This window comes from Cajanus cajan, chromosome 7 (assembly GCF_000230855.2).
Source record: "Cajanus cajan strain Asha chromosome 7, NIPB_CcT2T_4, whole genome shotgun sequence".
Lineage (NCBI taxonomy): Eukaryota > Viridiplantae > Streptophyta > Magnoliopsida > Fabales > Fabaceae > Cajanus > Cajanus cajan.
The window spans coordinates 36,963,028-36,975,703 of record NC_138523.1 but is presented as its reverse complement, the minus strand read 5'-3'; the positions used below and the strand labels follow the sequence as shown (position 1 = coordinate 36,975,703).

The window sequence follows — 12,676 nt, the reverse complement described above, 5'->3', positions numbered from 1 at the left end:
TTTATTTATTGGGATGTGACAGAAGAGAGAATATAAAACAAAACATTTTCAAAAAACGAATTTGAATGTGACAATATCTATGTTCTTCGTGTACGATATCCTTACAAGAGTTAGTGCGTTCAATCTAATCTTTTAAGCGCTGTAATTTAAGGAAACTTAAAATCTATCAGCATTTTAAGAATATTACAACATTTAATCATAAGCGTGCATATGAAAATGCAATTATACTCGTGTTCGTATGGAGCTATGAAAATGTGTTCATGACCAATTGCGCGGCACAAAGCAGTATACAACTTACATTGAAAATCTGTACAAGACAACATAAGCTTCTAACAAGATGAAAGTAGGACATAACACATGATATATGCATACTTTCTTGGTTGAAAAAGCCAAATTTTATAGAGCTTGATAACTATACAAACAACCATGACAAAGAAGAATAGACGACTATAGAATGCTGGTACACCAGTAGAACCATTTTCAAGACAGAAGGAACCCGAATCATGAATCCAGCAATTTGCTTTTAAATATAAACCAAGGGTAAAGGAAGTAAATATACTATCTTGGCTCCAAATGGAAATAGGAGCAGTTCTGTGCACCAGAAGTAGAACAAAATTTTACAACATTTTAGCAACTATGCTCCAAAGAAAGAACACCACCATAAGACAACTGATATTAACATCTACAAATCTATATCTTGCAGTGTGTTGTAAGATGTTTGTAAGTTGCACCAAATATAGCTAACAAACATGAGCTCCATATCACTGTCCCCTCTTGGTTCTAGGAGGAGTACCAGGAGCAAGGCGAGAGCTTTGCACTGTCTGTGTATTGGGGTCATATTTTTGTGAAGCAAGGTAACTCAAAGCTGTGACAACATCAGCTATAACTGGACGCATATTGGCCTGCTCCTGAACACACATTGCCGCAACAGCAAGGGCCTGGTATAGCCCTCTTGGAGGATACTGACCCTGTAGCATTGGATCGGCCATTTGCGAAAACTTCCTTCTATCTTTGAACAAGGGTCTAGCCTGCAATTAAAGAGCAATCCATACCAAAGTTAATTCAATCAAGTAAGGAGCAAGGACAAGGTCATCTTATCAAATTTCAATATAACAACTGAATATGCTAAAGCCAGTCAAAGAGTTTAAGGGATTAGGATTTGCAACACATTTGAGTTCAAGCACTAGCTTCAGTATGACAGTAAAAGGACAATTTCATTTTATGAGGAGAATTTATTGAGAAGGGAATAAAGTAAAGAAGAGGAGGATAGAAGCCCTCCCAAAACAAAAGAAAAGACGAGAATTATCAGCTGAAAGGACTTTTGAATCACCATGACAGAAATTTCCTCTCAACAGAATTGACATTGTTACTTATATACCATGTTTTGTTACTTTTAATTAAGACATATATGAAAACTATCAACTATTTGAGTGAAAATGATTTCTTATCACAAATTCTCACTCAAGTCCAATTATGCACATAAAGTTTTCCAAGCATGGCTAATGCATATGGAAATACTTACCTCCCCTTATTTAATCACACCGCACTGACTATTTTTTGACTATTAATATGCAAATTAAGCTACCCAGATGTTATATTTGATGATTCATTATTCAATTTTCCTTCTTTAAAATCATCAGCCAGACCTATGAGATAACAGTCTGAATTTCTTACCCATGCAACAAGATTCTGCTCTCCTGCAGATTTTGAATTGTCAATCGCTTTCCTTCCAGTAATTATTTCCAGAAGAACAACACCAAAGCTATAAACATCTGATTTCAGAGTCAATTGACCAGTCATTGCATATTCTGGAGCACAATACCCATAGGTGCCCATAACCCTTGTTGATACATGGGTGTTTTCCCCCACCGGGCCAAGTTTAGCCAGACCAAAATCAGATAACTTTGGATGATATCCTTCCCCAAGCAAAATGTTGGAGCACTTTAAATCTCGATATATGACAGGAGGATTAGCTTTGTCATGTAGATATTCCAATCCCCTTGCTGCCCCAGCAGCTATTTTCATTCGTGTGTTCCAGTCAAGTCGTTTCTTGCCAGGAGAAATATCTGCATATCAAACATTTATTGCCAATATCTACTAGAAGACAATACATAAGGAATTGAAAAGAGATAACATGCAAGTTTGTAACATATATACCATGTAAGTGGTCTTCCAAGGATCCCAGTGACATATATTCATAAACTAGAAGCCTTTGATCCCCATCAGCACAATAACCAATCAGGTTGACAAGGTTAGGGTGGTGAAGAAGACTTAACATCAACACTTCAACAAGGAATTCTCTATTCCCTTGGAGCCCATTTCGGTCAAGTTGTTTAATTGCAACAATCTACATTCAACATTAGAAAGTATGAAATGTGTTGCCAAAACAAACTACATAGATTTAAATCTCATTCCATGCCACAAAACTCATAAGTGTTTACTCTGGCGGTCACAAAGCAACACAGGTGAGGGATGAATGATGAATAACAACATAAAAGGAAGCATTTGTTCATTTCCCTTAAACTCTCTCCTATTCTTCATAAACAGAAATTGTGAGAAACAGAGTCACCTGATTAATATTTTCCAAACGCCCCTTGTATACTCTTCCAAAGCCTCCCTCGCCCAAAAGACATTCGGCTCTAAAGTTTCTAGTTGCAGTTGCCAACTCACGGAATGAGAATGTCTGTGCAGCAATGTGATCAGTGTTTCCATTTTTAGAAGAATCTTTCGAATTTATGGATGCATTCCTCTTCAATTTCCCTACATCAATTCCAAAGACTAACAACTGAAGTGGGAAGAAGCATAAATCACAGCAGGTTTAGAAGTTAACATCCAAGACCAATCCGTGTTCCTTTAGTGTAGAGGATTCAGAAAGTATCACACAAACATACTTCATTTTCCAATTCCCAGAAATAATCACAAACTGACTTTGTCTCACAGGATGCATCATTTCGATTAACATCAATACTACAATTTTAAACTTGATGAGTATACTTTGTAAATGAGAAAACCAGTAAGCTAAAAGAAACAAGTCAACTAACAAATATAAAGAAAACTGAAACAATAATTACCAGAATCAATGTTAGTAACACACCAACTAAAAATATTTAATTTTTTCCCCAAAAAAATCTAACACGCAAATTCTTAAATCCAACACAACATACTAGCATAAAAGATATCTTCTAAGAAGATCCTATAACTACGTATTGCAGATGATTATACATATGTAGATTCTACTCCAGCCTGGGTTTGAAGGAGGAAAAGACTAAACAAAAAAAAATAATAAATTAAAGCAGCCAGTCATTTCTATATCAAATCCCAGCTATCTTTACCCACGAAGTTCACTCATCCAGGACTCTCAATCTGGTCTACCAAATACATACAAAATTAAAACATACACAATTTCATTCATCACAAGACACCCCATATAAAACAAGAGACAAATTAGTACAAGAAATATTATTATCATTCAACCCCAAATATTATCATAAAAAAGGAGCAACAAAAATCGAAGGAAAACACAACTATGACAAGAGGGGTCTCACTGTCACAAACCATTGCAACATTAAAAGAACAAAATCGCTACCTGGGGTGGCTTTGATCGGATCAACGAGGCTGTCCTGCACTTCCAACTTCTTCTTCAACTTCTTCTTAGTGTTTGAACTTCCAGAACAGGGAATCCAACCCATGTTTTAATTTCTCTTCCCTTCTTCCTTTTTCACGCAGATAAGACGATGGTAGCTGAAAAATAAATGGATCACTCAAAATTCACATGAAAAGGAGTCACCTTTGCTCGCTCTCTCTCTCTTAAACTTGATTTTGCTTTAATATCGTCATCATCATCATCGGTGTCTCTTGTCTTTGCGAACTAGTCTACGATTAGTTTTCTATTTTCGTAGTATTTTCAAGCACAAAATTCGTCATTGGTTTCTTTTTGGTCGGAAAAACACCATCATTGGCTGAGATGCGCCCCACTGGATCAAGGCCGAAACAAACTTCTAGCTCACACCCCCTTTAACGATGTCGTTTAAGTGCCCATGCCCAATAAACAAATTAGGTTTAATACAGTTTTGCTTTTTAACTTTCATCTTTAATTCTTTATATTTTTTAAGTTTAATGTTTCGTCCTATAGTTTTGTTTTTTAGGGTTTTGGTCTCCATCACTATTAATTTACCATCTATGCTAACTACTAATCAATTTGTCACTGGAACTTAAAAGGAACAAAATAATATATAACAAAGTTTGACAAAATATACCTATTAGAACTATAAATCAAACTTAAAATTAAATTCGGTAACAAAAAAGATATAAAAAAAAGGTATTTAAATTGCATCTATTATGGTTAAATAATCTTATATTTAAATCTTCGTGGTCGTTGTACACTAAAAACAATATTTGAATCAATAAATTATTGTTAGATTAGGTATTTTACTAGCCTATTCAATGTAGATTTAGATTTTTTTTTATATCTTAGATTAAGAGAAAATAATTATATTAAAACAAGAAAAATACAATATTTATTAAATATAATTAGTGAGTGTACCAAATAAAATATAATTAGTAAGTATTTTTTTTAATTATAATTTTGATATGAAGTATTTCGTACTAAAAATTGTAATTAATTCTTGTTGAAGACCACAAATTTCATAAGATAGTTATTTTTTTCTTAACATAGTATATTTCATACCGAAAGTCAAAATTTAAATTCTAAACAATTTTATTAACAAAATTAGTAAATAATCATGATGAGTCTTTATTTTATAAAATTTGTACATTTCTCTCTCTGATCTAATAATATCTTATTACTTAATAACAAGATGGATCTCAAAATTTTCATATCCTACATCTTATTATTATAAGTAAATAATTATTTTAATAAAAATAATAATTATTTAAAATAATATTTTTTTTAATTCTCTTAAAAAGTTAAAAAAAATAACAAACGTGTAAATTAATTAGCAATAAATTATTTAAACTTAACTTGATATTGAATTAAAGTGTTGATTATATAATTTTGCTAAATATAAAGAAGTTTTATTGTCCATAATGATTCTAACTAACTCAAAAAATATTATTTTCCATGTAATATATGTATTTATAAAAAAAAGTTAAAAGGTAATTATTTTTTTAAGTTAAGTTAAACTATTCATACATTTAATATATAAAAAATTGTAAATAAAATAACTATCAAACATGACACCTTTTATTATCAATAAGTGAATAAATAAAAAGTCTATAAATGATATAATTAGTTATAATCATAAATTATATAAGATAATCATGTATAAGTTCGTATGGCATGTTATTCATATGTAATATACAATGTCTAAAATGTATTATTCATGTGTAAAATAATATGTCTAATATGTATTATTTACATGTAAGATGAGATGTCTAAAATGTTGGGAATTGCACAAGTTAAATCATATTCTATAGAAAATTTCCATGACAAGGTTCAAGTTGTAACGATTTGGCAGATTCTACACTTTATAACTCAATAACTAACAATGGAAACATACATCTAATCACTTAAGTTTAACATGCAAGAAATCTTGGATCACACACAACAATATATGTGTGTGTAAGAAATAAAATTTGTTGAAATATAAATGTTTCTCAATGGAACTACATCCTATCATGTACTTTTACATATATCTACAAAAATCCAAAACTGAAAACAAAAGCTAGGTTGTCAATTAAGTAATATACAAAAAGCTTTAAAAGAATAGTCCAAGAACACTGCTATCCAACATAACTCTCAACTTGAACTCCTCCTCTAGTCTATCCTTACCTTGCTTCCATGTAAATCTAATTATCGTAGTCCAACTGTGACACCCTTTAACCCCACATACATATACAATAATTATGAAAACATATTCTTGGAGTAAATAAATCTTTTGAATTAAAACCATGGTTCCACTAACATGAGAGTAGAGAATTCACATTCGTAAACATAATCATAATTCACTTGCAGAAATTACAGAAGAAATAAAGTTGAAGATTTTCCAAAACAAAAGAAAGAAACTAAATTCCCAAACTAAGCCTAACTATGCTCCGATGTCACATATCTTATTAGAACATTCCCAACTAAAGCATAAGCCTCATCACCAACATCTTCATGCTGATGATCACCTGTAACATAATTTAAACACATACAAGAACAACAAGGGAGTCAGAAACATCTCACTCAAGTTCAGGTGCAGAAATAAGGTTAGATAACACATTTCTCATCACTAGAATAAATCATTTCATCACTAGTGACCCAAGGTACACTTGGAATAACTTGTTACATCACTTGTATGCGGCCTAAGCGGCACACCTGGAGTCATATATGCACATGATGCATGTCACACATTCACTATTTCATTGACTCAACATTTCACTTATCACGTCTCATCATATATCATGTCACATTATTTCATAATATCATATCATAGATCATATGTTCACCTTTCACATTCTCACTTCATATTCACATAGTCTCATACAAGGAACTTCTCATAGTCATATACATCAAAATAGGACGTAAATCATACCAAGAAGTTGTCCAACATCATACCCATTCAATTCGCAATTCATAATATACAAAGCATAAAGGCCATAGATTCAACTTCATGATTTCACACATTTTCTACAACCAACCAGTTAATATAATATTTTAATTGTTCAAAACACTTTAACTATTATCCAAAACATGAATCCATCATCAATTTTACATATAATGCCTCAAAATTCATCCAAAGATCATATCTCTAATTTTACTTCATAGGGTTTCCCACAAGAACCCACAGAGCACTCTAATTTATATCAAAACTTATCTATTTTTGAAATTAAACATATATTTACGCTCAACATCACACAAGGAACGTAACAGAACATTCAAAAAATAAAATAAAAAACATTAATATTTTGTCTGTTCCATAAGCATGCATCAGGCAAGGGATTGAGCCTAATCCTGCTACCTAACAATTATTTCCACACCCCCGAGCGAGGTTTCTCACTCCCCCCTTACCTGGATAAGAAGAAGATGAAGCTAGAGCAAAATTTGGTTGATCTCCTTCTCTTGGTTCTCCTTGGTCTTTAGAGAGTGTGTCTAGGAGCAGTGTTAAAGTCTGCTATTTATAGATGTCAAAAGTGGCCAGAACGGTCCGTTTCGGATCCGAAACGGCCCGTTCTGGATCTTTTCATCATGTGTTAAATTTGCATCTAGAACGGGTCGTTCATAAACCAGAACGGCCCGTTCTGGAGTTGAGTTTAACTCATAATGTCCATGTTTGGAACGGCCCGTTCTTAAACCAGAACGCTCGTTCCCAACTAGGGTTATAAGCCTTTTTAGTAGTTTGGAACGACCAATTCCAATTTGGGAACGCCCTGTTCCAGTTTTTGGAACGGCCCGTTCTGTTTTAGGAACAGCCCGTTCTGGGCTACTAAAACACCCTTATCAGGCTTTGAGCCTTCTGATGTCATAACATGTTGTTCCCATGCTTTGGGAGCTCCTTTTCTTGATAATAGAAGTCAATTCCCTTGTTATAAGGTATGAAAACTGGGGTGTTACACCAACCACAAGAAAATATGAAAGGGTAAACTAGAATTTAGAAATAGTCAACAAGTATAGAAGAATTAACTACTTATATTACAACTTAAAAAACTCAGCATATACCAACCATTATCCCCTTACAACCCAACTACCCAACTATTGAGTGTCTTTTGTTCATAATTTATACTCAACTTTTGGTACTCTTTTTTGGAAATTGTATATATATATATATATATGATATTTTGCCCCCTAAATTTGAAGAATCAAAGTATACTAAATAGGTAGAAGAGTAGAAGAAAAATCTTAATGATTTCCCTTCCTTGTTGCAGAAAATTTGAGAAGACAGAGTTCCACAGCCATAGTTGTGGATCTAAAGCTTTAGCTGTGGAAATCTGGGGAGAAATCAAGAAGTCAGAAACTTGCAGCCATGGCTGTGGAAACCTGTAGTGCAAAAATGAGACTCTAGAGAATTGTAGCCATAGCTGTAGGTTCTTAGCTAAAGTGTTGAGGCATGGGAGATCAAGAAATATTCCAGAAACTCACAGCCATAGTTGTGGTTTCATAATTGCAGCTCTGGGACTTATTTCACCATGAAGGATTTGTCATAGCTATAGTTGTGGATCTACAGCTGCAATGTTGGAGGTTACTTCACCTTGAAGAACTCTCCACAGCCATAACTGTGGATTTACAGTTGCAGCCGTGAGAGAAAAATCTCATTTTTGCCCCTATTTCGAAGCTAATATAAAAGGAAAAAGAGAGAGAAAACAGGGCATCAAAAAAATAGAGAGAGAAAACAGGATTGGGAGGCACGAAAGGAGAAAAGAACGAAGATTTGGGCAGCTGGATCATTTGGGAACAAAGTCCAACCCCTTCTCTTCATCTTTCACTTTGTAATCTCTTCTTTCACTTCTCTTATCTTGTAATGGCCATGTGTGGCTAAATCTATTAAGGATTGGTTGGATGTAACTATTAACTCTTCTTCTTCTTAAATATATGCATTTTAATCTCATTATTTGTGTTTGATTCTTCACTCAATGCTTATAGCGGTTTGATCACCCGTGGTAAGATTTTGGTTTTCGGATCCAGTTGGAAAACATTTTTGAAAACCTAAACTGAATCTTGCACCTAATCATCTCATGTTCTAGGAATAGACTTGATGTGGTTAGTCACCCTTGTTCAAGTTACTGTTCTTAATGCGAAGTGTTAAACTCAAAACATACAGGAATCATGTTTGAAGATTAATAACTTCAGGATTCAACTTTGAGGAATCTTGTTGGATTACTAAATGAACATGGAGATAATGAAATTGAAATCATATTTATTTTAAGAAGATCTACGAGTTAGCAAGTACTTCTGAACCAATCCTTGTTTCTTAAAATAGTTTTTGCCAATTTTATTTTATTGTGTTGTTTATTTCATCTTTGTTCAATTGAAATCATATCAACATTCTCACGCAAATCATTAGAGCAAGAATTACTAAACTCTCACATCCCTGAGGATGATACTTAAACACTACATCAAAACTTGGTCTGCTTGCCAAGTGGAGTGTTATCAAAAACCTCATCAAGTTTCTGGCGCCGTTACCGGGGATTTGGTGCAATTTAGTAATTCTTGTTCTTGTGATTTTGTAATTGTGTAAATAATTCATTTTGTGAATATTTATAATATATAGATATATTTGTCTTGTTGTGTTTTATGGACTCACCTTTCTGTGCAGACTTCTTGAATTTGTATGCGAGGGAAGACTCCAGCCGAGGAATTACATTTTGACCCTGAAATTGAAAGAATGGCAAGGAGGAACAACAGTAGGACAAGAAGGCTTAGACAGTTGGATAGACTCCAAAAACAACAACAAGATCTTCCAAGTTCTTCTACTTCATCAAATCAACCATTCCTTGAATCAGAAATGGCTGAAGAGGGAATAGGAACTCATAATGGTGGACATGGACCAACCAGGCCTCCAAGAAGGACCCTAGGTGATTACGCACAACAACATGGTCCTAGAGCTATGGAGATGAAGCCTTCCTTCCTTACTTTGGTTAGTTCACAACAATTTGCTGGCCTTGATCATGAGGACCCATACTCACACCTTTCAAATTTCTATGAGCTATGTGGAATAATGGGAATTCCTGAAGGTGATGAGGAAGTTGTATACTTGAGGTTGTTTCCATTTTCTCTAACAGGAAAAGCTAAAGTCTAGTTACAATCTCACCCTAATCAAAGTCTGACAAGCTGGGGTCATGTGGAAAACAAGTTTGTTAATAGATTTTATCTATCATCCAAGTATATTAAGGCCAAATCAAAAATCACAACTTTCAGGCAAGGTGCAGATGAGCCATTTTGTGAAGCTTGGGAGAGATTTATGTCATTGCTTAGAAAATGTTCTAACCACAGGTTTGAGGATAGCTCAACTTAACTTCTTTGTTAATGGAGTCAAGCCTGAGGTGAAGATGTTATTAGATGCAGCAGCTGGTGGAACCATGATGACTATGAGCCCAGAAGAAGCTACCCAAATTAGAATCTTTGGCATTCTCTGATCACCAAGCAGATCATGGTAAACACCAATCTTATAAAAGATGAGTTCTTGATCTAAGTACTAGTGATGCAATCCTTGCTCAGAACAAGCTATTATCTCAACAGATTGAAGCACTAACTAAGTAGATGGCCAAAATACCACAGTAGCTTCATGCTATTACTTCTTCCCCAGCTCAATCAAATGTTTCTTTAAAGTGTGATTTTTGTGGGGGAGAACACCCCAATGGTCACTGTTCTAAGAACTCAAATGAAGAAGAGATCAACTACGTGGGTAACCAACAAAAAGTAGGTAATTTTAATTCCCGTAATTATAATACTAACAATTATATGCAGGGGAATCAAGGTTGGAGAAACAATAACAACCAAGGATATGGATGGAGGAATGAAGTTGGACCATCCAATAGGCCACCACAACAACAACAGCAAAAAAAGCCTGTTTATCCTTCTATGCATGAAAGAACTAGTAAATTGGAGGAGACTTTGAACCAGTTAATGCAGGTATCTATGAACAACTAGAAAAATACTAAGGTTTCCGTCAAGAATTTGGAAGTACAGGTGGGTCAGCTAGCTAAACTATTAGCTGACATGTCTGGAGGCCCATTTTCATCCAACACCAATACCAACCCCAAGGAGCATTGCCAAGCAATAACAACAAGAAGTGGGAAGGTAGTTGGTGGAGATGTTGGAGTGAGTGAAAAAAATGAAAAAAATGAAAAGAAAGAAAATGTTGAACTGAGGGAGGTTGAGGAAGAGATTGAGAAGAATAAGGAGGAAAGAAATAAAAATGAGAGTGTAGATAGTGAGAAAATAAAAGCAAAAATGGAGAGGAGAAGGAGAACAAGAAAAAGAAGGGTAAGGAAGTCATTTCCACTGTTCCTGTAAGAAACTTACCTTATCCTCATGCTCCTTCTAAGAAAGAAAAAGAAAGGTAGTTCCTAAGATTTCTGGATATCATAAAGAAGCTCAAGATAAATATTCCTTTCATTGAAGCCATGGAGCAAATGCCCACTTATGCTCGGTTTATGAAGGAATTGTTAACTAAGAAAAGAAAAGTCCTTGAAGAAGAGACTATGGAGCTTGAAGCAGGATGCAGTGCTATTATACAGAAGTCTTTACCTCAAAAATCAAGGGATCCGGGCAGTTTTACTCTCCCTGTATCAATTGGTAATTTATCAGTGGGTAAGGCACTCTTAGACCTTGGAGCCAGTATTAATTTGATGTCTTTATCTATGCTGAAGAAGATAGGGGAAGTGGAAGTGAGACCTACAAGAATGACCTTGCAGTTGGCAGACAGATCCATTAAGCTTCCACATGACATAGTGGAAGATATGATAGTGAAAGTTGATAAGTTCATGTTTCTCGTTGATTTCGTAGTCATGGACATGGAGGAGGATGTTGAGGTTCCTTTGATTTTGGGCAGACCCTTTATGAAGACAGCTAGAGTTATTATTGACATGGATGATAGAAAGCTAAAGGTGAGGGTCCAAGATGAAGAGGTGAATTTCAATGTATTTGAAGCAATGAAGTTTCCAAAGGGAAATAAAAATTGTTTCAGAATTGATGTATTAGATGATGTGTATCTGGAAACTCAAAATAATTTCAAGAATTCATCGCCATTGGAGAAAGCTTTGTCTATGCTTGATGAAGAGTTAGATAAAGCCATAGATAAGGAAGTTCAGGATGTGATTGATGAGTTGAATAAAGGTGAAAACTCTTCTGTCAATGTTCATTCAAAAGAAGAATTGAAGAAGGAAGAAAAAGATCAAACAGTGAAGCTGGAATTGAAGCAGTTGCCACCTCAGTTAAAGTATGTCTTTTTAGAAGAGAATGGTGGGAAACCAATCATAATTAGTAGCCAGCTTTTAAAGGAATAAGAAGGTAAGTTGATTCAAGTGATAAAAACCAATGAAGGTGCTATTGGTTGGACTTTATCTGAGTTGAAGGGGATTAGTCCGTCTTATTGCATGCACAAAATTCATATGAAGTAGGATTATAAGCCAGTAGCCTAACCTCATAGACGCTTGAATCCAACAATGAAAGAGGTGGTGAGAAAAGAGGTGACCAAGCTACTTGAAGCTGGTATGATTTATCCTATTTTTGACAGTGCTTGGGTTAATCCTGTTCAAGTCATGCCTAAGAAAGGAGGTATGACTGTGATTTATAATGAGAAGAATGAATTGATTCCCACTCGTACTGTAACTGGGTGAAGGATGTGTATAGGCTACACGAATTTGAACCAAGCCACAAGAAAAGATCACTACCCATTACCTTTCATGGATCAAATGCTTGAAAGGTTAGTAGGGCAAGCTTACTATTTCTTTCTGGATGGTTACTCAGGTTACAGTCAGATTGTTGTGGATCCAGAAGACCAAGAGAATACAACTTTTACTTGTCCCTTTGGTGTATTTGCATATAGGAAAATTCCATTTGGATTATGTAATGCACCAGCTACCTTTCAATGTTGCATGTTTGCAATTTTTTCTGATCTAGTGGAGCAATGCATAGAAATCTTCATGGATGATTTCTCCATGTTCAGCTCGTCCTTTGAAGTTTTCCTTAACAATCTTAACATTGTTCTCAAGCGGTGTGCAGAGACTAATTTGG

The 12,676-nt window shown here is 34.6% G+C and overlaps 1 protein-coding gene across 2 annotated transcripts; it reads right to left on the bottom strand.

Annotated features, from left to right (window-relative positions):
* Positions 1 to 504: 504 nt before the first annotated feature.
* On the bottom strand, positions 505 to 4,028 carry LOC109789951 (putative serine/threonine-protein kinase PBL7). Of its 2 annotated transcripts, none has more exons than XM_083059575.1 (5): positions 3,587 to 4,028; positions 2,570 to 2,778; positions 2,158 to 2,347; positions 1,675 to 2,066; positions 505 to 1,028 (listed from the first exon to the last, which is right to left on the bottom strand). In XM_083059575.1, the coding sequence occupies exons 1-5, from the start codon at positions 3,687 to 3,689 to the stop codon at positions 762 to 764; spliced, it is 1,161 nt and encodes a 386-aa protein (XP_082915701.1). In that variant the 5' UTR covers positions 3,690 to 4,028; the 3' UTR covers positions 505 to 761. The 2 variants fall into 2 exon arrangements, with proteins under 2 accessions (XP_082915701.1, XP_082915702.1); XM_083059576.1 differs by having other exon boundaries at positions 2,570 to 2,760; positions 3,587 to 4,025.
* Between the last annotated feature and the right edge of the window lie 8,648 nt (positions 4,029 to 12,676).

Bases quoted from the DNA above. Each gene is read 5' to 3' on its own strand.
- LOC109789951 (XM_083059575.1), bottom strand. From the start codon at position 3,689: ATGGGTTGGATTCCCTGTTCTGGAAGTTCAAACACTAAGAAGAAGTTG. The intron at 2,348-2,569 runs GTGACTCTGTTT...TGTTGAATGTAG, and splicing joins GTTTGGAAAATATTAATCAG to ATTGTTGCAATTAAACAACT. The intron at 2,067-2,157 runs GTATATATGTTA...TTTGATATGCAG, and splicing joins CTTGGAAGACCACTTACATG to ATATTTCTCCTGGCAAGAAA.